This window comes from Patagioenas fasciata, chromosome 5, assembly GCF_037038585.1.
Source record: "Patagioenas fasciata isolate bPatFas1 chromosome 5, bPatFas1.hap1, whole genome shotgun sequence".
In the NCBI taxonomy this organism is placed as follows: Eukaryota; Metazoa; Chordata; class Aves; order Columbiformes; family Columbidae; genus Patagioenas; species Patagioenas fasciata.
The window spans coordinates 54,713,817-54,738,456 of NC_092524.1; the positions used below are offsets into that span (position 1 = coordinate 54,713,817).

Here is a 24,640-nt window from a genome sequence, read left to right on the forward strand (position 1 = left end):
GGATGTTCCAAAATAGAGTGTGTTCATCAGCGCTTAGAGCTGCTCTGTATCAATTCCACTGAGCACCTCCTGAGACTGTAGGGTTTTAGCAGACTCGAGAATCTGTCCTGAATCTAAATACCAGCAAATTGTGACCACCCAATATCTTAGTCATTTGTGGATGCACATGATTCATTATGTCAAGAAAGTTCATATGGTTTATGCACAGAAGCTGATCAGATTGAAACTGCTAATTAATAGCATAGATTATGTTCCGTGGCACTTGTGATTTGAATTAGGCAAACTGTTGTCAAATCTGAAGTGTTTTGTTGTAAGGAATATTTGTACCTGGATTTTCAAGAAAAACTGTAGTTGAGAGTTTGCAAGTAGCTCTATTCTCCTACCAACAACTCCCTAGCATTCACATAAATGCCCTGAATGGCTTGTAGAGATTTTCGTTAAAAGTACATTCCCACCAACAATACACTGTAGACATTTAGAAGAAAGAATGTTAAGGGAGTGTTTTTATAAGCAGGCTTGCTCTTTTTGGTCTTTCCAGCTTATGGGGAGTTGTAAAATCTGAGTTCTCTCAGCTTTCTTCCCTGGCAGTCCCACTACTTCTTCATGCACTTTCTCTTCCCCATGGAGCCGACATTTTCTGGACAATCATAAACAGCAATTTCAACAGCAAAGATTGGAAGATGAGATTTGAAGCAGGTAGGCCTGAGAAATGTATGCTGTTTGCTCTTTTTTGCTTCACTGAAGAGATAGAGCTCTCTGTGTTGTAACTGAGGGGACCTATAATAGATAATTATCTTTTTGCTGCTTTGAGAAATTTTGGAGACAGTCCAGTGCAAAACTATGGCACAACAATGCAGTAAAATAGAAGAAAAGGTGATACATTTTGGATTATTGAAGTAAAATCAAAATTACAACAACTTGCCAGATTTTTTTTGTTACTTTCTCAGATGTGCCTATTTCTAGGAGAGGCATATTCATCAGGACATAAAGAAGCCATTGCCTAAATTAATATATGTATTTTCTTTGTCTGGGGGGCATGGCTGCTCCAGTGGAGAAGGTGGCTGTGCTATGCAGGTTTTTGGATATTCACTCTGTGACAAAAAACCACCTACTGAAGTACTCTTTGGCTCATGCATTCTGCTGTTTCCTGACTGCTGTGGAAGATGTCAATCCAGCAGTAGCTACAAGAGCTGGGCTGTTACTTGACACCATAAAGAGACCAGCTTTGCAGGTAAGTTTGTTATGTGGGAAAAAATATGTTCAAACAGGAATCTGGATTATCACCCAAAGTTCAAAGCGGTTCAGGTGTACAGCATCATGGTCACTGCTAATACCTTTTTAGGCAAACCTTATGGGTCATGGTGATTGACGTATGCACAGAATAGGCAGGGGAAATGACACTGCTCTAGCCCTGACTTAGAGTCATAGAATCATTTAGATCGGAAAAAAACCTTTAAGATCATTGAGTCCCACTGTAAAAATATTGACTGCAAAAGATTACTATTGCATTTGAACTGCTCTTGTAGAAAGCTGTAAATGTTTTTTATAATTTTAAAATTTATTGACATTTTTCAATTTAAAAACAAATAAATGTATAAGTCTTATGATAACCTACTGAGCTGACGGTGAGAAAATGTATTCAAGCAACATCAAACCTGGTCTTGATGCCTTAGACTTACTTAGGCGTGTAATTTTAAGCACATGAGAGATCCTGCCAGTCAGAACCTCATGATTGAAACTAAGCAAATATGAAAGTGGATCAGACCCTATGTATACAAGCAAGATACAAAAAAAAAAAAAATCTCATAGTGTACAATTCAGTTCTAGTTCTCTGGAGAACAGAATGGATATGTATTTTAGAAAGTTCACTGTTACTGTCTATAAAAAGGTGTTAATACTTGCTAGTTTTATTTCATATAGTGCTTTTCAAAATAGTTTGCAGAGAAGTTGAATTCACTGAGTTCACCGAGACTATTACCAGTACATTGCACTTTCATATTTAATGTGTGTGTTTTCTCCTCAAAGATGTCTTGACGCTAAACCGAAAATTCTAGTGCAAATAAAATACAGAAGAGTTTGTGTACAGAAGGATTGAAGCAAAGTGCTTCTGAAACACTTCACCCATAATCTTTCTTCCTCTATTTGGGCTCACAGGTTCATTCTTTTTATAATTAAATTTTGATTCAGTTACCTAAATATAAGTTGTTTTTTTTTTTTTTTCTCAAGCAGGGGTGTGTGAAGAGAATACTTTGATAGCATGTACCAAATGTGCAGTAGGACAGAACTTTGCCTGTACCTTTGTATTTGTCAAAAATCTAGCAAATTCTACATTCTAAATATGATGTTCTTTTATTTCCTTACTTACTTTATGTTTTCATTGCTATCAGTTCTGACTTGGTAGAAAAAAGGAGCTAAACCTTTATCCTATACTAATTAACAGGAGAAGTTGTGAGCTTTGACCTCCCTTTGCTTTAAAAAATGTTTTCACATCTCAGTTCTGTGTTGTTTTTCTTTTTTTTCTTCCCCTCATCTATAGGGTCTCTGTCTCTGCCTTGATTTCCAGTTTGACACAGTTGTCAAGGACAGGCCCACAATTCTTAGTAAGCTTTTGCTACTTCATTTTCTAAAAGCGGATATTCCAGCTTTGAGCTGGGAGTTCTTTGTGAATCGCTTTGAGACCTTGTCTCTGGAAGCACAGCTTCATCTGGACTGCAACAAAGAATTCCCTTTCCCAACAAGTAAGAGTCCAAATCAATCTAACCACCTTTTATCAGCTTCTGGAATTTCAGCTGCCTTCAGGGGTCCGAGGGAGATGTGGGTCTCACTTGTATAAATTCTCTGAAATTAGGTAATCTTTCAGGCCAAAAGACAATAAGTCTAAGTGAGCAATTTTGGATTGCCCAAATGCAGATGAAGCTATATTCTGTCACACCTTGAGCATCATGTTTTATTCTCTCCAGGATGGGATTGCCAGCCTTGGTTGAAAAGTGGTCTGGTTCTATGATCAGCTGCAACCTGCGTTAACCCACTTGTTCTTCTGTAGTTGTTCTTATCCTGTCAGCATTGCTGTTCTCAAAGGCCTAGGTCAGGGGTGTCAAACTCATTTTCACTGGGAGCTGCATCAGCCTTGCAGTTGCCTTCAAAGGGTCGAATGTAATTTTAGGACTATATAAGTGTGACTACTCCTACATTTATACAGTCCTAAAATTACATTCTGCCCTTTGAAGGCAACTGTGAGACCAACGTGGCTCTGGGTGACAATGAGTTTGACAGCCCTGGCCTACATCATGTCTCACCCTGTTCTGTAGTGGTCTGTACAAAGACATCTCTAGGAGCTGTATGACCCTTGAAAAACAAACAATTGTATGGGGCACAGCACAAGAGGTACACGGATTCTTAGAGCTGGTGCTCCAGTTAACTATTCCTCCAGTGACAAATGTTTGTAAATGTTTGTCATGTTCATATTTGGTTCCTTGATGAGATATCATGTCTCCTTCCATTCACTAAGCAGGGACTAAAAAATTGTTTGTGCGTGATTGTTTAACATTCTGAGTAATTGAAAACTTCCTTACCCAAATGATGGCCCATGAGGCGAATCTATTTCCATCTGATTTGCTTGGAGGAGGTGGGGACAGCTGTTTGGACAGCTTGTGCTCCCTCAGCAGCCTAATGCCTCCACCTACATTTGCATGGAGCCCAGTGCCTAAAAAAGCCCAGGCCCTGCTGCTGCATCCATACAGGAGGTGGGTGGAACTGCAAACATTTTCTTCTTGATATGTGAGTAACTTTACCCAAAGCTGGAAACTGCTGCTGTGACCTGAGGAGGGAATGTCAGCACTGGTTTCTAGTACTTCTGGCTGCAAATGTAGGGTCAAATCTTTGCATAGGAATATTTAGGAGTGATTTAAAATATGCAAAAGATATTTTTCAAATTTCTCTTTGACCTCTTTGCCTTTTCAAAGACATAAATGGTGCAAAAGATGGGCTCACCAGCTTTAGCTGCTCAGATAGTTAAACTCGAAGGGTTTGAGTGCACTGTAGACATGAATGTAGAAAAGTGTTGGTGACTCCATTAAGACCTGCAGTGATGCTGCTGGTAATACCACTGTAAATGCATAATCACACTCTGAGTTCTGGAGCTGCTGTTCAAATCCAGGATGGTAGCTGTTGGCAGGACAGGAGGTCAGTGAGGCAAAACTAGAAACCACATTTGGGTATGAGTGCATTAAACGTGATCCATACTCGTGAGATTTCTGCCATTTTAAACAGAGGATGTCTCATATTCCCTTAGTCTGAAATTCAGGTTTTTGTTTCAAGAACCTGTTCTTGTCCAATCTCTAAAGAAAGAAGTAACAGCGTGATTTTTTAAACACAGTTATGCCACATGGGGTTTTATGGATTTCAGAATGAGAGCATGCAAATGAGTACCTTGCAGGTGGACCCCTTGAGCCCAAATGAAGCTTTCTTGACTTGAGTGGGACCTGGGGCCCAGTTGCATTTGGCACTTGGCAGCGTTAGGACCTCACCATGCTGTGGAATGAATCCTAACTTGGTCACTTGCATTTGCAAAGCTATCACTGCTGTCCGGACAAATGTCGCCAACCTCAGTGATGCAGCAATGTGGAAGATCAAGAGGGCTCGTTTCGCACGTAATCGTCAGAAGAGTGTGCGTTCCCTGAGGGACAGTGTGAAGGGACCAGTGGAGTCAAAGAGAGCGCTCTCCCTTCCAGAAACCTTAACCACCAAAATTCGTTGAGTATCTGTTTATATTTTTGTGGCACACCTGTATCTTCTCCCTTAGGATCATATCCTATTGCTGGGTACACATCAGAATTGTCAATATTTGTCCAATTGGGATAGCAAATTTAGGTTTCTGACTGATTTGGGCTTTATTCAGATAATGACAAGTTAGTGAGTTTGACAAAGAACATAGACAAACAGTATATCTATGCTGTGTTTGGTTAAAATGCCAAAACAAAATGCTCCAAGACTAGTTTGTGGATAGATTTTAATTTTTATTTGTGCTGAGACACAGTAGTTTTGTCTAAAATAGATACCGTGTTTACAGAAAAGTTCCTCTTTTACCAGTTTATTTATTAATTGCAATTATTAATCAGTGTATGTAGCATATGCTAGACATCCTAAAAACAACTGTTAATGTCTCAAATGAGCTTTCGGGTATCTTCAACGTTCCTTTGTTAAGACCACAAGGTCCATGCAACACATCCTTTGTGCCAGCTTGTATAGGAGGACCCAGGTGCTATATGGAGTGCTGTACAGATATCTTTCCAAGCACAAGTAAAGCTTACATATTCTCGTTTAGAGAAATTTACAAAGGTTAGTCTTTATATTCAAATTGGGCCTCTTGCCTTGCTCCTACCTGTATAATGGGAACTGATAAAAATGTTCAAACCTGAGTGCTGGTGAACTGTTAAGTTAAAAGGTAATTTATTTTCTCCAAAATAAACACCACCATATTTTGGGACTCTTAGGTAATCCTTGACCAATTTCAGATCCCGTATAATGTCTCCTGTGTGATGACACTTGTATCAGCAGAGCCGTACAATGGAGAAAACTAGAGTTATAGAACATAATGCAAAAAATCTGTCGGGCACAGAAGTTACGTGTTTTGGTTACAGTCACTGCCTGCCAACAGTACATGAGTAAATTAATATAAATATACTAGCACTGGATATATACTGAAGTATAAAATACCAGTGCTGCCTTTTTAAACAGAGTTGCTTTTGTTTATTTATTTTTTTTTTTTTTAAAGCTCTGAGCTTGACCAGACATGAGCAATCTGCTCCAGCACTTGGAGGAACACCAGAGCAAACACCAGGTGGGTTTGACAAGGTGGGATATTTTGATGGAACAAAAAAGGAGGCACTGATGCTGGCTTTCTTGCTGACTCATGAGATAAACTTACGCAAGATGCAAGTTGTCTAAAAGGTACAGAGAATCACATCTCAGCATGGTTCCAAAAGGTGTAAATTGAAGTTTTAGTCTCAATCTGTACTGAAAACTGTCCCCAGCTGTAAACAGTACTTCAGGGCTAGGAGGAGGTTATTCAGAGGCAGTCAGCCATGCCCTTCCTGCGTTTCATTGCCTACAGGAACAAGTAAATCTTTAGTAAGCTGGCCCCATGGGTCACCTATGGTCAACCTGATCTTTGACCTTCCAGTTTTAGGAACAGCAGACAGAATGCTTTTGATTGTCACTACTGTAAGTTACCCTTCTCTTCTCTGTATGCTTATAGGCGTCTTAAGTCCCTTATTTTATATTTACTGACATTTTATGGAGACGCCACCTCTGTCAAGCATCAGTAGAACAGCTAGCTCAGCAGAGTCCAAGTAATCTCTAAATAGTTGTGACTACTGACAGCTGGAAATCAACCAGTTCCTTACAGAACATATGTGCAGGTTGTTGCAGGCTCATAGAAAGAGCAAGTGAAATAATGATGCAATGAACAGACGCGTCAGTAGATGATTGTTCTTCATTTAATGACGCCATTCACTGGCTGTATGCTGGGCTTAGAGAAACCTGTCACCTAAGAAGTGTCAGTCTCACAGCAGGCATTGTTAGCCATTGTGATTTTATTAGATGTATTTTGGTATTTCAGAGCTTCAGTTTTCTAGGCTCAGGTTATTAATCACCTAAGCTGCAAATTCAGGTTACACCAAAAATGTGTATGTATAAGAAGTTGCATGTAGCTAGTAACCAGTGATACAAAGAAAAGTCTGATAATAAGATTTAAAATTACCACACATTCTTTGGAAACTAGGAGACATCTGATTTGTCTAAGGAACTACCTGAATCTTAACGTAGACTGTACATCTGCTGTAGAAAAACATTTTTTTTTTCTAAATATTTAAGAATTTGTTGTTTTCTTTTTTGCATCTGCAAATCTTGGTCCAGCAAAAGTTTGGATAGAGAATTTTCACTTTGAAAAATAAAACATCCCAGTGAAAAATTGTTTGGAATAAAAAATATTATATAATATGAAGTTTATGATTTCTTTTGACAAAAATGAGACCAGCAAAGGAAAGATAATAGAAGTGATTCTGAAAATTTCCCCTCCTAGTTTTCATTTTCAGCTGTCGTAGAAATAGCAACCTTGACTATGCTCAGCAAAACAGCCAATCAAACAAAACCTTTGCTCACATACCAAGGAAACATAAAATATTTTAAATTATTTTAAAAATTAGAGACACTGCAGTTTTGCTGGTGAAGAACCGAAGACAGATGCAGTTGTACCAGCAAAGGAATCTCTTGTCTGAATAGCATATTGCATTGAGAATATGGGTAAATTAGAAAATGAATTTTTTTTTTTTTTTTAGTATTTACTATAAATATATAGCTATGAATTTACATAAACCCTAGGACATGTAAGTAACTCTAACAGACTAAGTGGATATAAGTCACTGGCTAGTAACCCTAACACAGGCATGCAGGAACAATTTTCATCTTAAACTTTGAGCTAATCTTCCTTGTAAGGTCTGTCCTGCAAACTGTTCTTGCAAAAGTAAGGACTATTTCCAATAGTTCAAAGGATTTAGCCTTGAAATGAAAACATTTAGAATTTTTATAATTGTACTTCATACCAGCTTGCTTTACCTCAGTTATTTGCTGTTAGGCAGATTTTTAACCACACATCAAAAAATACGTCAGAATACTTTTTAGTAATAGTTAATTTTAATTGTTGACAGTTATAGTGTTTAAAGAACAAACTAAAACTAATGGTGTAATAAAAACTTAATTCTCAAGTATTGCCCCCTTTTGATGCTGTCAATGTTTTCTTTCCATTTGATTATCCTAATGGAAATAATTTTTACTTATTTTGCAGATAATGCATATATAATGCATTTTATTTATACAGAAGCATTTCATTTAAATTACCGTTTTAAAATAGAACATTTTGGAATAATATGCTGTACTGTGCTTTAGCCATGAATTAGCCAGTGTTAGTATGACATACATCTTTAGGAACTGCTAAGCACTAAAAAAAAGCCTTACAAATAGGATGAAATAGGGTAACTGCAAAGGCAATTACTGGAGAACTCTAGTAATGATAAATGGTCTTAAAAGTAACTGGAAATACTATATTTAAAAAAATATTGAACTATGAAAATGAAAATACTTGCCCAATTGGCAATGTTATTTGCAGTGTGTCTGTTTTGCTTGCATAGTGGTAGCCAGCACCCAAACTTCCTTGTACTTTGGAAGGAGCCTCTCATCTTTCACATGATCATATTCCCACACAAGGTATTATTTCCATTCAGTGTTTTTATAAACCCAAATCTTAGGTTTCCTCTCTGGGAAAAAGTCACCAAAGTTTTAGCATAATACATAGTGTCCCAAAACCTACTAATTATAGTGCTTACATTTTGGCCCAAGTTATTTGAGGGGAATACTGAGTGCTAAAAGAGGAAGTCTTCATTCTTTCTTTAATCATTATTTAGTAGAATTTTCTGCATCTCCTACCTTTGCTGTTTTGTACATCCTCCACTGACAAAGACTAATATCCACTAACTTTTGCTGAGGAAAGACTGAAAACTATGCCAGATGAGAATACTCTGTCAGTGGGACTTGATTCTCCTTTAATGCATAGAGGTGAAAGAATAAGAACACTCAGTGTGGCAGAAATGCACGGAGATGCAAGGACAAGCAACTCAGTTAAACATGAAAGCTGAGAAATGGAGCTCAGTGTACACAATAAGTGTTAATGTCTCCTGGGACTTTGCCAGGTATCTTTGGGCAGAAACGGAACAATGAACTCTGGAAATAAACTCTGGTGTATTCTGTACCCTGTTTACAGTCTTATCCAGTGCTTCATACTAGTGTCTCTTGTGCCCATAGGACAACCCTCTCCGGAGAATGATAATACAATCAAAGATCTGCTTCCAGAGGATGCTGGGATTGATCACCAGACAGTCCACCAGCTGATTACTGTGCTCATGAAGTTCATGGCAAAGGATGAGAGCAGCGCCGAGTCTGACATCAGCAGTGCTAAAGCTTTCAACACAGTCAAGCGCCATCTGTATGTCCTGCTTGGTTACGATCAGCAGGAAGGATGCTTCATGATTGCACCACAAAAAATGCGTCTTTCAACCTGCTTTAATGCCTTTATTGCTGGAATAGCACAAGTAGGTGAAGGCACTTACTACTTTTTGCAGCTATTTCTCGTTGCCTGTTGTTGCAATGGTGGTAGCACAGCTGCCTTTGTACCTTTTCAGCTGGTGAGGGAATTTGAGAACAAGGATGGCTGCTTGTTCTTTATTCTTGGAAGGCTCCGTGTAACCTAATCAAGTGTTTTCTGTACATTTTTGCTTTGCAGTTAAGTAGTAAATGATCAAATAGCAGTATGCTAATTTATAACTTCCTACTAGTACTCTAAACTTGCCGCGTTGTTGCCATAGAGGTAACGGTTTTGTGTGTGTGCAGGCACACAAATATACTACCACTGTGTGAAAACTTAGAGACTGCTTCAAGCCTCTTTGTCCTCTTTCTGTAGCCTTTGAATGCCTTACTTTCCTCATGTGTCATTTTCTCCTTTCCCATTCAGGAAGACCTCATACCTATGTGTTCGTGCTTGTTTTCCTGCATAAATGGTCTGTAAGCTCTTTGACATTCTTCACTTTGCAGGAGACTCATTCTTCTTCCTTCGAGTGCACCAGGATTTTCTGTTTTCCCTTTCCCAGGGAGTAGTACCACCATGGTGAGCTCCTGCCTGTATTGCCATGATAAATGACTGAGCACATCTTTGCCTTGTGCCTTCTTCTCCATCTTGTAAGGATGACTGCAATTTTCTACCTCACGAGGCTCTTCTAAGGCTCAGTTAATTCTTACTGATAGAGCAGCTGGTGTTGCTACGCTGAAAAACATTTCACACTTGCAGAGTATTCTTATTATTTGCAATGAAGCATCATCATAACTTCCACACATTTTAGTTATTGCAGTCTCTCATAAAGGACTACCACAGGGGAGAGAGAGGGCTGTGATTTCAGGTCTCCCCCTGCCTCAGCTCTTAAAATTCTTACTGTAACCTTCACACATTGCTCAAAGCTATTCTGTATCTGCAGTTCTTATCAGGATTTTCTGGTTCGTACATTGGAATCAGTGATTTTTTTGAAGTCAATTGTAATGTAGATACTTGGATAAACTTTCACAGTCATGAAGAAGTCAGATATGCCTATTTCAGCAGGTGAAATAGAAGGTGTTAACGCAAACTTGGTGGCTGCAAATGCATCCTGATCATTGTCTTGGAGCACCATTGCTATGTGCTGTTGGCATCTTTCACTTGTATGGTTTTAAGCTGAAGTGTGTAAAAGGAGATTCAGGCCTGTTACCATTCTATTGAGAGACTTGAAGTGACAGTTCAGATCACAGGGCAGTATCTTTCACATTTTTCTACATGTTTACCAAGTTCCTCAATAGTTTCTTCAATAATACTACTTAAATGCAACTCTAAATATCAACCCCTGCCTTGCATCTTCTGCCTTTAAATTGTCTCAGGACAGCCCAATTCATCATTTCTGTTTGAAAAGCTTCATAGCTGAATCCTGACTCCCCTGATGTCAAATGGAGTTGGAGAATTTCAATAGGCCAGGATTTTTCTCCATGTAGCAGACATCAAAACTTTAATTTCTTAGCTAGCCTGCTTTGTTGCAAGAGAAATGCTACTTGCAATCCGAAGATGTGTTTACAGAGTGAAAACTCAGTATGAAGTTCTTAAGAGATCTATTTCAGTTACTCTCCTTCTCTTAGTCATAAACATTTGCATTCCCCAGTCAACTTCACAAAGGTTGGGATTGGGCTGACTTGGTCTGACTCACCGGTTTTGATTCCAAGCTTGATTGGAATGGTCAGTTCAAGAAAGAAAAAAGTCTCTTGGTATTTTGCATCATATAATCTGAGTATTTGAAAAGCCTCTCTCTCCCCAGCAGCAGGAGTGGGCCAGTTGTGGTGTTGCAGTGAGTGCGGTGTTGCCCGCACGGTGGCAATGTTGTACAGAACTGTCAGAGAGGGGAAGCCAGCAGTGCCGGGCTCTGCTCAGCATCCCAGGCTGAGCTCTGCTCAGCATTTGCAGCATCATTTATTCCAGATCTTCCTGTGACAACTTAAAAAATGGGTCTACTCGGCTTAAGACATGTCTGCATTGCAGTGTGTGCTGTGTTAAGGCAGGGCTCTGTCTTCCTTGTATGGATGAGTTTTTCCTGACCATGCTATATAACTGTACCTCACCCTGAGGGGACAAGGCATTGCAGGGTAGGACCGTATTTGGTGACTATATATCATCTGTTTGACAGGCTAACCCTGCATGGATAGACATGGGATTCATCTGTTTAGCTCTATGTGTGCAGCACAAAAATTTGAGACAGCTGCAAATTGAACGAAGAGAATTTTACAGGAAAAAAAAAACCTCTAGCCAGCTTGTTCAGGAGGGAACTTGAGAGATGAGTTCTGTGTTTGTAAAGTAGGTTCATCCCCTTGTTCTAATAAAAACAAAACCAAAAAAAGAAATACAGACCTGAAGGAAATGAGCAATGTGGATTAAACAGATATTTGTGTCTCTTTAGATGTACAGCACTCCTGAAAAAGCATTAAGTCCACTGAAACTGTAGGGATGTGCTAGATCTTGAGGGACATGCTGGAGCTTACTTGACCTGCTGTTACACCTTTCTGGGTGTCAGCTGGTATAGGTCAGTGTCAGGGACAAGGGCTTTGTGGATCCTTTTTATGATCTAGTTTAGCTGCTGATTTCAGGACATTAGTTCTTTTTATTTAAAGCCATATTTTGCAAGACTGATGAGAAGATAATGAAAAATACCAATGCAGTTTCAATGGAAAACACAGTTCTATCAAGGCAGTGAGCATATGTGCCCACACTGATCTGACTGCCAGGATTCAGACCTCTAGGACAGACTCCAAATAGCATGATACTCCTCAAAAGTCATGGTGGAGGCAAAGTTTAGGGCTAGCAGTAATACCAGCAACCTGCCTACAGCAACATCTCCACTTAAAATTGATGAGCATTCTATTCAGAGCAAGATATTTTTTGTTAGTTTTATTCTTGAATCCTTTAGGATTTGAATGTTTAGACTTTCTGCATACCATCGCAGACAGCCTTACCTTTGCTATAGGGAAGAGTGGAATTCTTGTCTCATTACCTGATTCCAGAACATGGGTCTTAAAAAAACCCAACAGCTAATATTGCAAGCCTGATGAGAAAATAAGGAAAACTGACAATGCGGTGTTAATCCAACCCCCTGCCCCCAATAACCAAAATACACAACCCCGCTTACCAGGCCCCACAATTGCATCATATCTGTGTAAATGTGGGATATGCCTAAAACAGTTTTGTCTGTTGAAGCATGATCAACTTGTACTATAAAAGAAGGCTGTCCCAGCATTCTGTATTTTATGACCTTGCCAATGTGTGTTAAAATGTAGACTGTGCAGGATGAAAGGCTTTCAGAACACATCTTCTCTTGTTTAATTTTGCCTGTTTAGCTAAAATGAGAACTTGGCAAGCTGGCAGAAAGTTTCTAACTGATAGTCAGACATCCTTAAAAATGTCTTTTCACTTAACTAATACAGTTGAGGTATTAGTTATTTTGCTTATCAACATCAGTGGATTTGATTTCGGGGAGCTGACTCTTGTGCTGATATTCTTTTCAGGTGATGGACTATAACATCAACCTGGGAAAACACCTTCTTCCCTTGGTGGTGCAGGTGTTGAAATATTGCACTTGTCCTCAGCTAAGGCATTACTTCCAGCAGCCTCCTCGCTGCTCCCTCTGGTCCCTCAAACCTCACATTCGGCAGATGTGGTTAAAGGCTTTGCTTGTCATTCTCTATAAGGTGAGTGGTCTCAGAAAGACACTGTCTGCCTTAAAATTTTCACTTCAATTTGAAATTTGTTACAGGGAACACCTAACTGCACTGCAAGAGAAAGGAACTGTAAAGAACGCCTTTCTTTGATTTGCTCATTTACTGTATTTAATTTCAATATCTGAGGTAATTAGGCTTTCATCTGTGCAACTGACCTAGAACTTCTGCTGTCTATATTGTCTTTCACACAGTTACCTGAGAAAGGAAAATATGGTTTTGAAAATAGAAAAATAGTATATGAAGTTCAAATGTATAGTATTTTGAATAACTTAGAATTAGTTTTTAAAAAATTGAGTAACTTTGAATGGGGCGCGGGTCAGCTTAACAACCTGTGTTCTTCGGCTAAGTAACGCTTTTTAGGAAATGTTAAAATGTAACATGTTTTTATGCACTAAGTTGAACCATGAATACTTTTGATATGCTTTACTAGTTTCTAGCAGGTCTGTGGGGAATACGAGACAGTGGGGGCACTAGTAATGAATGATAACGTGCTGATTGAAATTGAGTATTTGGAGAACAGGTCTGATGAGAGATCTTTTGCATTATTATTAATAATTGTTTTTGTCATATAGAAGTCAACAAAACAATGTATTAAATCTTACTAATAGGATTTTTTTTCAAGTAATTCTGTGTAGAAAGCTGAGAACAGTCCTGTTTCTCATGTTGTATTTAGAAATTTGTGATCAAAGGAAGACAGAGGGCATTCAGCTGCCAATATTCTTGTCATTTTTCTGTTTTTACTGCCTAAATGTTTATTCAAGGATAAAAGTTAGTTTTTAAGTTGAAGTTTTTCTCTTTCACTGACCAGTACCCCTACAGAGACTGTGAAATCAGCAAGATTGTACTTCACCTAATCCACATCACTGTCAATACCCTCAATGCTCAGTATCACAGCTGCAAGCCCCATGCAACTGCTGGTCCTTTGTATAGTGACAACAGTAACATTAGCCGATACAGTGAAAAGGAAAAAGGTACTTTTAACACTCTCATTTGTATGATACTCGTTGATTTAATTCAGTAAGTCTTGCAGATGTTGTAGAGATGGGTAAATATGGTCTTATTATTAGAATGTAGTACTCCAGGTGTGAATTCTCTGATCAGCTATAACCATCTACAGTAAAAGAAATTCACAATTTCTCTGTAGGCTAAGCATAGTACAGCAGTTTAACTTTTCTTGAAGGAAGGGTACCTTAGACTTAGTAGTTCAGTCATCATTCCTGGATAGTACTTGGCCATTCTATGACAATATTAACTGATCCTGCCAACACACAAAATGTGTAACCAACCTGACACCACATGCTAATTATAATAGCATGACCTGGTAGCAAATATTTGATGTTGAAAAGAGAAAATGATGAATTCAGTCTACAGTTTGCTTTTCTTTGTGAAAGAAGCTGAAGTTGACTAGCTTGCAGGAAGATGTTGATGATGTATATGTCTAAAGGCAGAAGAGAATGATTCAATCCTTAGAGTCCGCGTTGTGTTTTTAACTCTGTATGTGCTTGGTAGCTGTGACAGGTGCTGTGATGGTGTGAACTGGTATAAGATGGGACTTGAAATAATGTGGTGTCACTGAGTGTAGTTACTTACAATTGTGAAGTTTAGTACACGATAAGTATTTATAATGAAAGTATAACAGGTTATTTTGATGTTAATCTCTAGCTGCTTTTCAGTTATTTTGCCTTTTAGCTGCTTATTTGGTCTTTACATCCTCCTTCTCTGTCTTCTTAGAGTGCAGCAAATTCTTATTCTGAAGAATCCAAGACACATTCTTTTTATGCATTTCAGTCCCTTTTCCTCTTTTGCTGCTTGTCGCTCGTAAAAGGATATCCAGCAGAACAAGGACACAAATTGTTGTTTACCTGAACACCCTACAACTCACCTCTAGCAAATGAAAGCAACCTTAAAATGGACATAAGTGATGCATCACATATTCTCACTCTCTTGGACATTTTGTATTGCTAGAGGAGGGCTAAGAGGGTTCGGGTAACTGTAGAATTACTATGAATTTGTCTTTGTTTTGAGCTGAGTTAATGACTTAATTCATAATGACTTAATACTGAGGGTAGTAGTAATACATTTATAAAATGCATTCAGTTTCTGTATTGATTCTGAGACATTTCTAAGACAAAGTGAGATACTTAACTATTCAGATTGCTGTTCATAGCAAGTCTCAAGTTAGGTTTAGAAAACTTGGTGTTCCAGTCCCATGTCCAACACTGATTCTCTGGGTGGCCTTGTGTCTTACTTCTTCATTGTTTCCCTGTGTTTAAAGTAAGGAGAATAACATCATTTGCCTACTTTCCAGAGCTGTTGTGAAGGGCTTTGGGCTGCTCAGAGGTAAAGGACCATAAATGGGCAACTTTTACTCTGTAAATGCTGACTTAATTGTAGGGCCAATTCTCCTCCGTTGCTGAAGTGTTGCACAAAAAAAGGAAGTATAAAAGTTTTCTTTCACCTGCAAGAAGCAACCAGTATACATCCATAAGGACTTGGAAAGTTGAAGTCTTTTGCACAGTTTCTAAGGATACTTGTTTAGTCCCTGGTCAGGTAGTGTGTGTGCAGCTGTCATCATCAAAAGTGGTGTTCAGATGATCAACAGCTGAGAATTTCATTGTCAAGCAGCAAGAATCTCTGTGGTAAAGACAGATTTCCCACAGCTGAACCGATTTCCTAATTTTACTTCCACGCTTAGCTGCGGGTATGTTGTGAGAAGAATCCTTTGTTCCTAAGGGGAAGAAGTTAGACATGTAAGACATGATGTTGAAAGTGATCTCCTAACTTACTGAGCTCTGTCCCTGTAGAAATTCTTACTATCCATGTCAGTTACATATCTTATCCCTGATGCTTTTAAGTGGCAGTTCCATAGCTTCACACATAGTAGAAACTTCCCACTGATTTCAAAGCTTAAGATATTAATGTCCAGTTTAAGTCTTCAGGTTTTGGGCATTCTAAATCTTTGGCTTACTTGCCTCTTCATTCCTAGACATCAAATTAATTTACTTTCCATGTTTGTTCACTGGAATAAACAAGGCAAACTTTTTTGTTTCTTCTCCTGAGTACTCTGTTTTCTGTATTGTCCCAGTAGTGTTACTTATTTCCTTGGAGGTGAATCATGATAGATATGTGCTGTTTTGTTTGTTTTTTCTTTTTTTCCATAATCATTTCACATAGGTGATGTGGTTATTTTTTGATGGCTTGAATAGACTTGGGTCTTTCTTACTTTCTGCTGTTTTCATCCAGCAGGTCTCAAATTAGAGCACAATGTTTTGCTATTACTACTTACATCAGTAATTTCATAATTCTTACTTTTAGGTCATTTTCTATTGGTATTACCAGTTTCCCAAAATTATCCACTTTTTTTTGCTTTCCTGTTTTGCTGGTTTATTGTTGACCTTGCAGTTCTTGTACTAATTTCAATCTTCTTCAGTTTACCATTTCTCACTGAGCACTATGGAAGTTATTTACCCAAGTCAGCATCCAGATGTATTCTGTTTCTTCCATCTAAAGAATCTGTATTATTATTAGTAAGAAAGATCAGTTTAGAATAATAAAAGCTCTGATATACTTTTGTTGCATTGTAATCCACTTTTAATTTATCTCTGTCCTCTCTTACCTGAATTCAAGATTTAACAAGAATGGGAGGCTTATACCTAGGACATAAATTTTCTTGTAAACTTGAGGTGATTCTTCATTCTCCAATTCAAGTTTAATTGAAACTAGCTGAGGTTTTGTTACATAGACAGCTTTTCATTCAAGTAATTGCAGTCTCGTAAGAGTAATAAAGTTTTTTCTTTCTCCAGCAGAGGAAGACAGTGTTTTTGATGAATCTGATATTCATGATACACCAACTGGACCTTGCAATAAAGAATCACAAACTTTCTTTGCAAGACTGAAAAGAATTGGTGGCAGCAAAATGGTGAAATATCAACCAGTTGAGATGAATGCTCAGAGAAGTATGAATTGTTTTGTTGGTATAAACTCATGCAGAAATGAATTTTCCTACTCATAGTTTTAAGCTACCACCTTTCTTTGTAGAGTTTGTTTCACTGCTAATTTGAATATGAGGACTCTGTCTCACTTATGAGAGCAGGTACTTCTCATTTCACTGAGTGAGTTCTCTTATAGGAGTCTCGAAGTAGGGACTCCAGAATGAAAACACCTGAAACGAGCAATTGTGTTCTGAAACTTTAAGCTCTTTTCAGTGTAAAAATGTTTAAGAGAATTTGTTGCAATTTTCTTCCACCGTTGGGCTGAAGTTTCTTATTCTATTTTTCTCCCGAGAATTTGTTGGTTTTGTTGTTGTTTTGTTTGTTTCTTATGTTTTTTTGTTGAGGTGGGACAGTAGGGTAAGCAAATTTGTTGTTGCTGCTGCAAATATTACGATTTTCCGTTGGTAAAAAGTGTCGTTTGGTGGTTTCAAAAAATAGGGAGGATTTTGTTTACAGATTTAGGTTTCTGAAATGGAAAAAAAAAAAAAAGAAAAATATATTTATACCACCACCCACTTGCCTTTTTTTTTTTCCTTTCACGTGATTGCATGGCAGGGGGAATGATTCTGACTAGAGCAAGCACCTGCTTTAGCTTTTCTCACTGCTTTTTTTGCATGGTGATTCATATGTGGAACATTTTGAAATATGAGGATAATAATGATCAAGAATATTCTGTTTTATGTGAAAATATGTCTTTCATAGTAACAACAATGATAAGCTTTTAAAATGTTCTCAATGAATGTGTTCACGTAGCAAAGTTCCAATGCAGTGGTAGTACCAGTGAGTGTAACTGTGCTCACTTTACTCCTGCCTAGAACAGGGAGCTGTGGCTATGTGTGTGATGGTTGCCAGACTCTGCTGGGCTCTAGAGTCACTGAGGGAAAAAATTCTCTCAACACCTGTCTGATCTCAGGCTTGTGCTGCCACATCCTCACTGCTATTGCTACACTTGCTTCTTCAATCAGAAGCATCCATTTTAAGCCCACTTAGCTGCAGTAAATAATGTTTAGATGTGCTCTAATGTACACTCATGTCCAAATGATGTCCATAGTACTGTTGTCCAAATTGATTTTGAAATCTCTTCAGAGTGGTCCATGAGGCTCATTTCTTCTTTCATCTGTCGTGCCTAACACAGCCATCCCAAGTGTCTGTAGAAATTACTTGCCTGTGGTATCTTCTGTTCAATGCATAAGGTTAAACAGTCTATCTTCAGGGTACCCCTGTCCAGGATGAGTAGGATTTGGATAGAATTTAGATAAACCCTGCTGTTCAAATAGCAGACTTTCTTGTCGTTGTTCCTTGTAAAAATCTGTAATATTGCTCTGAGGTCAAAACAAAATTTAGACAATTTTGACTAAGATTTGGTTTGTATTTGAAATGCCAATTGTGTTGAATTGTGAGATAAAGATGAAGGTAACTGCCAGAAGTCTCCTACTGAGGTAGTATTAGCTCTTTCTGTTTTAATCAGGTGAAATAGAGCTGGCTGAATATAGAGAAACGGGTGCCTTACAAGACAGTATTCTACGCTGTGTGAGAGAAGAAAGCATTCAGAAAAAAAAACTGCGCTCTCTAAAACAAAAATCTCTTGATATAGGAAATGCAGACTCCCTGTTGTTTTCATTAGATGAACATCGCAGGAAGTCCTGCATAGACCGGTGTGACTTAGAAAAACCACCTGTCCCTGCTGCTTATGCCATACACAGGCAAAGTGATTATGGACGATCTCGGCAGAATTCTTCTACTAAAGCTGAAAATATAGAAACACAAGAAAATCTTCCTCGTACAGAGAGTTTCCAGGAATCAAGAAGACCTGTCATACCAGAAGTTAGGTTAAACTGCATGGAAACATACGAAGTGAAAGTGGACTCTCCAGTTAAACGTGCTGGGTCCAAGGAAGATTTAGATCTGATAGATTTGTCCTCTGACTCTACATCGGGTCCTGAAAAACATTCAGTACTCTCCACTTCAGACAGTGACTCTTTAGTTTTTGAACCACTTCCTCCTCTTAGAATAGTGGAGAGTGATGAAGAAGAAACAACAAACCAGCTGAATGATGAGGCCCCTGACAAAACTGCCGTGTCGTCTCCCTCAACTCCCATCAATGTCTCTGCACTCGGTCTCAGCACAACTCCTCTGGTCCAGTTTAGCATTGAAGATTGCTCCAAAGACTTCAGTTCTCAGGATACAAGCAACGATGCTTCAGCAGGAATAGAGGACATCCTTTCCACTTCTCCAAAAGATCTAAAGGACTCTTCAGAGTTAGTTAAGCCAGAAGAACTTCAAGACGTGTCCTGTGGGAACACACTAACACTGAAACAGAAAAGGGACTTGCTGCAGAAGTCATTTGCCCTTCCAGAAATGTCCCTTGATGATAACTCTGAGCTCAATGTGGAGGAAATGAGACCTGGTGGAGCAAGTCCGAGCCCAAATGTAAAGACAGTCCTTATTAAAGTCCCCGAAGATTCTGAAAACCAAACAGAAGGTGATAAACCTGATACCAACACAGAGTCTGACACTGAACAAAACATGGAGCAGAAACAAGAAGAGGAGACCGAAGAGTCAGAATTTAAGATTCAGATTGTTCCTCGTCAGAGGAAGCAGAGAAAGATTGCAGTGAGTGCTATTCAGAGAGAATACCTGGACATTTCTTTTAACATCCTTGACAAGCTGGGAGAGCAGAAGGAGACAGGTGAGCTCAATCACTGACCCAGTCAAAAGGTTTATCACTGTGTGAAGGTTTTAGTAACAGACCAATGTAGGGAGGGATGTGTATTTGTGTAGGGAGTGATGCGGAAATACACCATTTGAGTTAGTTGAAGAATGCTTTTGGGTGTTTGTTTCTCACAAGAAATGTACTAACCATACCAGTATTGTGCATGTGTGAGGGCTGATTTCAAAAGGAAGTGGACCTCAGTGACAAAAATATTGGATCTGATATCCAACCTAGGGAGTGAAACTCCATGGCCTCTTTATGTGAGGAGTCAGAAAAATTGTCATAATTCAGTTCCTTTTATCCTACTAATCTAGGCCATACTACACTGATTCTCTTTAGTGTGTAGTGGGTTTTGGCCTTTATTTCTTCTGCAAGCATAAGGCAGTGGAAAGCAGACTGCATCATGAAGTGTAAAGCTGAATGAGCTGTAGACTTCGGAACTAAGAGGACTTGGAATTAACCACAGTTTGTGTTTAGGATCAGACATATATAAATTTTGTTCCTATACACTAGAAATTTTGTGTAGCCTTCTATGTATTGAGTATTGACAAAGTTTACATGGCTTGTGTTCATTAAAGATTTGAAATTGAGGCATGGGGAAAGCCATACAGTGTTTCTGTGTATCCCAAGATTTTTCAGGTCATTTCAATACCGGGTTTTGTTACCAAGTTTTTCAAGTGGAGAGAAAGTGTGTTCTAGCAATTTCCTCAATTACCAACTGGATGGGTCAAGTGTTTTTTTAAAATGTATGCTGTTGCCTCTTTACTTCTGCAGTTGTTTTGGTGTTGTGTTTTTTTTTTTTTTTTCAGGATTTTTCAGTTATTAGAATTGTACCAATACTTTTTTTTCTTCCTTTTTTTTTTTTTTTTTTTTACAATATTAATTAAAAAAGGAAAGAATCTTTCAGACCTCACTTCTTTGTTGCCAGTGAAGTGAGGAGGAATATTTATGGATTCCTGACCTCACTTCTTTCTTCTTCAGAAGGAACCATAGTATAATTTCTTATTACGATATTATGCTTTTACAAGGATAAATCATTCAGTGTGATCATAGTTAGGCTGTTCCCTTAATGTTTCAGGCCTGTCATCCCATTTACTGTTCCAGTTGCTGAAGAACCACTAGACCTTTGTAGAAACAAAAGAGGGCCAAATGCTTTTGAGCCTTTCAAATAAGTTTAGAGAAGAATGGTCATGAAAGAATTGTGCAATTAGACACAAATTATTTTCTGACCATTAGTAAGGGCCAGTTTTCATGCAGTAACTAGTAGTATCATCCTTGAAACTGCTTGGAAGGACTGTCCCTGTTCTGAAACACCACGTGGAACCTAGGATTATAGCATATACAAAGGTTATTTGGCTGCATGCATCTAAATATGTCATCCAAGGGGAATATAAAACATTCACAATAACTCACTAAGTGCTCACTTACATTACAGGTTGATACAGGCAATTCAGATAACTGGGTAATTTAGTGACTTGGGTAGGTTAATGTATTTCTTCTGTTTTGCTTTGTTAGCCTTATCGATTAGTTTATTTGAGAACATATGTATTGTAATTGATTTAAGTAGTTTTAATATTGCCATCATAATGGGCTGATTATAATTTCAAAGTCTTATTCAAGCTTTGTCAGCCTATTATATTTCCATATGTTTTAGAATGGCTTGTGATAAAACTGATCTCTGAATTAAATATGCAAATGGCTGTTTCTTCAAGTGTATGATGCTGGGCTACATTTTCCTGCCTGAGACTTTTTGCAGCACAGATACAACTTTATAGGATATGCTGAAACCAGTCCTCAACACTTGAAAATGCCTTTGCTTTATTCTTCCTATATTGATAGCATCAGTTATCATAAAATAGATACATTAGCTTTAATGGCTTATTTTTCTTTTTAATGATAGAATCTTAAACTCTTCAAACCTTTAGGATCAGCTGCTAGATCAGCAGCCTTTTGAAAGAAAACTGATAACATGTTGGAGATAAGACTTTGAAAAGATGCTAAGCTGTTACTTAAACTAGCTTTACATCAGTAGTACCTCTTTTATTTCCATGTTGGTGGTTCTTATAATCACTCTCTGAGTGGGACTGAAATCAAACTCTGTTTGCATTTATTAGTTCTGAGCTCTAAAGAGCACAGGTAGAAATTTCCTTTAAAAAGTTATTTTAAGCAGTAGATCCTTATGTGTCTATAAAAATTTTCTTACTACACAAACACACTGAATTATTTTAAAACTGCTGGAAATGCCAGATGGTGAATGCATGACAGGAAAGAAGTGAAAAAAGTATCCAGGGAGAAAACAGATGGAAAATATTTATTTATTAAGCACAGTTTTCATATGCAGATCCTGCTGCCAAAGGACTTTCTACACTGGAAATGCCAAGAGAGTCATCATCTGCACCGACACTTGAAGCAGGTGTCCCGGAGACAAGTAGTCACTCTTCCATAGCAAGTAAGTTTGCCTCTGGCTTGAGGATTGAATGTGCTGTGTTTGTGCGTCAGATACATATCATGCCTGGTAAATGCCTTCCCCTGAGTTTCATTGATTCTTGGAAGTACAGTTGTGTCGGACATCATCAGATCTGTTAAATCTCTGGTGGTCAGCAGGATTTTAGCCGTTAGTGACTGCAAGATTTTCTGTTGCACCATGGCAAGTTTGATGGAAGTGGTTTTCCTGAATTAGAATAGGTAGCAGCTAGAAGCAATATTTCACTGAAGTGGAACGTTTATTTTCCAGTGAGAGAAAGCATTGTCAACTGTCAGTGCACAGAAGCAGAGGATGAGAGCTCCACAGGGCTGTTACTATGGTCTTCCGTGCATTTCTTGCTGTACCTTAGGAAAAAAAGTCTCGCAATTTTTGTAAAATGCTTGAAATGCCACTTTCTCAGCTGCTCACTGAAATGCAGTAACTATTCATCTGAGACTCCCATACCCATTTTACTGTAAAGTGAACTGGCCTGGTTTAAGTAGACATAGACACATGGCTTAAGAGAGCAGAGGGAGATAACATTGGAAAGTGAAAGCATCTTAGAACGCTAACAAAATCCAGAATGACGTGTCCACCTAGGCAATATTAAGCAACACCTTCGGATGGTTGATGGGGCAGGATTCTTGATAAGTAGAAAATGGAGGGGAAATGATGACCTGTTTTGATACCAGTGAGCTTCTGGGTTGGCTCAACCATGTTGCTGAACTGCAATTTCAGATTACTGTAGAGAAGTTAAATTTTAATTCTGGAAATTAAGCATCTGCTGATTGGATTGGAAGATGTTATTTTAGACATGCTAGATGAGTACTCCAAATCAGAGATTTCCTCTCCAGTTTTATCACAAGCATCTCATGTCATGTGTATCTCATAGTCAGAGTTCTTTTGTTGACCACCTAATGATACAGATATCACTTCCTAAAGCAGCCAAAGAGGTAGCAGTTAAGACCTATCTCTGTTTTGTTTCACTGAGTGCTAGGTGTTCCTGTAAATGCCAATATATGAAATTGGGAATAGTATCTAAATTATGTTGAGCCTACATTCCTTTGTAAATATTCCTTTCCTCTTTCTATGTACCTCAGTTTCCAACTGCAAAAGGGACATGAATGCTTCCATCGTGTCTCTTGTCTTTTGAGACTGAAATATTTTTGACCTTCTATTGTGTGTTTTTACAGTGCTCTGCATAATAAGCTCAAGGCACGTTAGTGACACAAGTAGATAACATCACTTGTACAGCCAGTGCCTGACCACAGAAAACATTGATCGCTAGCTGTGATAGGAAGATTTTGTCTTTGGATATGAAAAGTTGTGTGCTGCTCCACAGCAATCAGCCTGGCTCCAGCACTGTTCAAAGGCTGGCAGATCTCTGGGCTGTGGTGGTTTTCTGTTTTTTATACTTATCAATATTTGAAATCATGGCGGTCCTTGAAAAATCAGGTAAATAATCCTAGAAATCCAAATCTGCCCGACAGTAGCCTGATTATGTGAAATATGCATGAAAATTTTTTAATTACAATAGCAAAAGCTGTTAAGAAAATTCAAAGAGATAATTTTCTGTATTTTGACAGTCATCTGCACTCCAAGCAGTCTTGCCAATTCTAACGTTAATTGCTGTTCTTTCATCAGGAAATTCTATGCTTGATAAAGTCATAAAGCATCTATTTAAAGTCCTTGCCCTGGAAACGATGGAAATTCTATTTTTCTCCTAATTTGCTGTAAAAGGCAGCTGCAATATAACTTTTAAAAGTGAAACATGGAATGGTCTCTTGGTCTGTTCAGTTATACAAGGACTGTTTTACAACAATGATGGAGAAGTTTGTACTTGGACCAAAAATAGATTTTAAATGCACTCTGATACATTGAAAGGATATAATGAGGGAAAACTTAAAATACTTCACCTAATAAAATAACTTCAGTGTGCAGATTCCCACAGAATTTATCATTGTGTTTATTATTACTCAGGGCCTGTATTTGTTTTGTTAGGGAGTACTCTTACTTTCTCTGAATTTGAAACTCTCAGATAGAAACTGAGCAAGTTTAGGAGAAGGCACTCAACCCCTCAGCTTTCTGAAAGTTGTAGTTTGTCACTTGTCTGTACTTCTTGATCACAGTTAATAATGTGAAATGCTGGGTTTATTTTCAGATCTTAGCTGTGTGTTGTTTGGAATATTAGAAAGGAACTACCTGATATTATGTTAATACTTCTTTTTACAATGTTGAATGTGGTTGCAGATGAAAATAATCATTGGGAGAAGGTTTTGCTTTGTTGCTCTTTCTTTAAGGTCCTGTTGAGGAAAGCACTTAAACATTAAGGCAGCATTTTAAAAGCTTTCCTGCATGGAGATGCATGTCAGCAGTCTCACACACCTTGTTCAAGCAGGGCCTTAAAACTCTGTCTTCGAACTGTGGACAGTGATTTTGGTTTCAGTGGTGGAAATACATTGCTCAGACTCAGCTGTCAAAATGAATGTATTATGCTTGTTCAATTTGCATTTTCTTATGAAAGGAGTAATAGAGTTGTGAGTTATATGTGATCTGTTTCTTTCTCCATTTAAATTTTAA

At 38.2% G+C, this 24,640-nt stretch overlaps 1 protein-coding gene across 16 annotated transcripts in view; it reads left to right on the plus strand.

Moving 5' to 3' along the window:
- UNC79 (unc-79 homolog, NALCN channel complex subunit) overlaps positions 1-24,640 on the plus strand; it is a 110,771-nt gene that overhangs the window by 39,340 nt on the left and 46,791 nt on the right. For 13 of the 16 annotated variants that reach the window (XM_065840026.2, XM_071809588.1, XM_071809582.1 and 10 more), the window contains 11 exons: positions 539-696; positions 1,050-1,231; positions 2,537-2,738; positions 4,572-4,751; positions 5,774-5,839; positions 8,857-9,143; positions 12,679-12,861; positions 13,700-13,862; positions 16,695-16,847; positions 18,352-19,572; positions 21,938-22,045. In XM_065840026.2, the coding sequence (XP_065696098.1) occupies positions 539-696; positions 1,050-1,231; positions 2,537-2,738; positions 4,572-4,751; positions 5,774-5,839; positions 8,857-9,143; positions 12,679-12,861; positions 13,700-13,862; positions 16,695-16,847; positions 18,352-19,572; positions 21,938-22,045 (2,903 nt within the window). The remainder of the gene's footprint in view (positions 1-538; positions 697-1,049; positions 1,232-2,536; positions 2,739-4,571; positions 4,752-5,773; positions 5,840-8,856; positions 9,144-12,678; positions 12,862-13,699; positions 13,863-16,694; positions 16,848-18,351; positions 19,573-21,937; positions 22,046-24,640) is intronic. The other 3 variants (XM_071809576.1, XM_071809577.1, XM_071809578.1) reach the window with 3 other exon arrangements.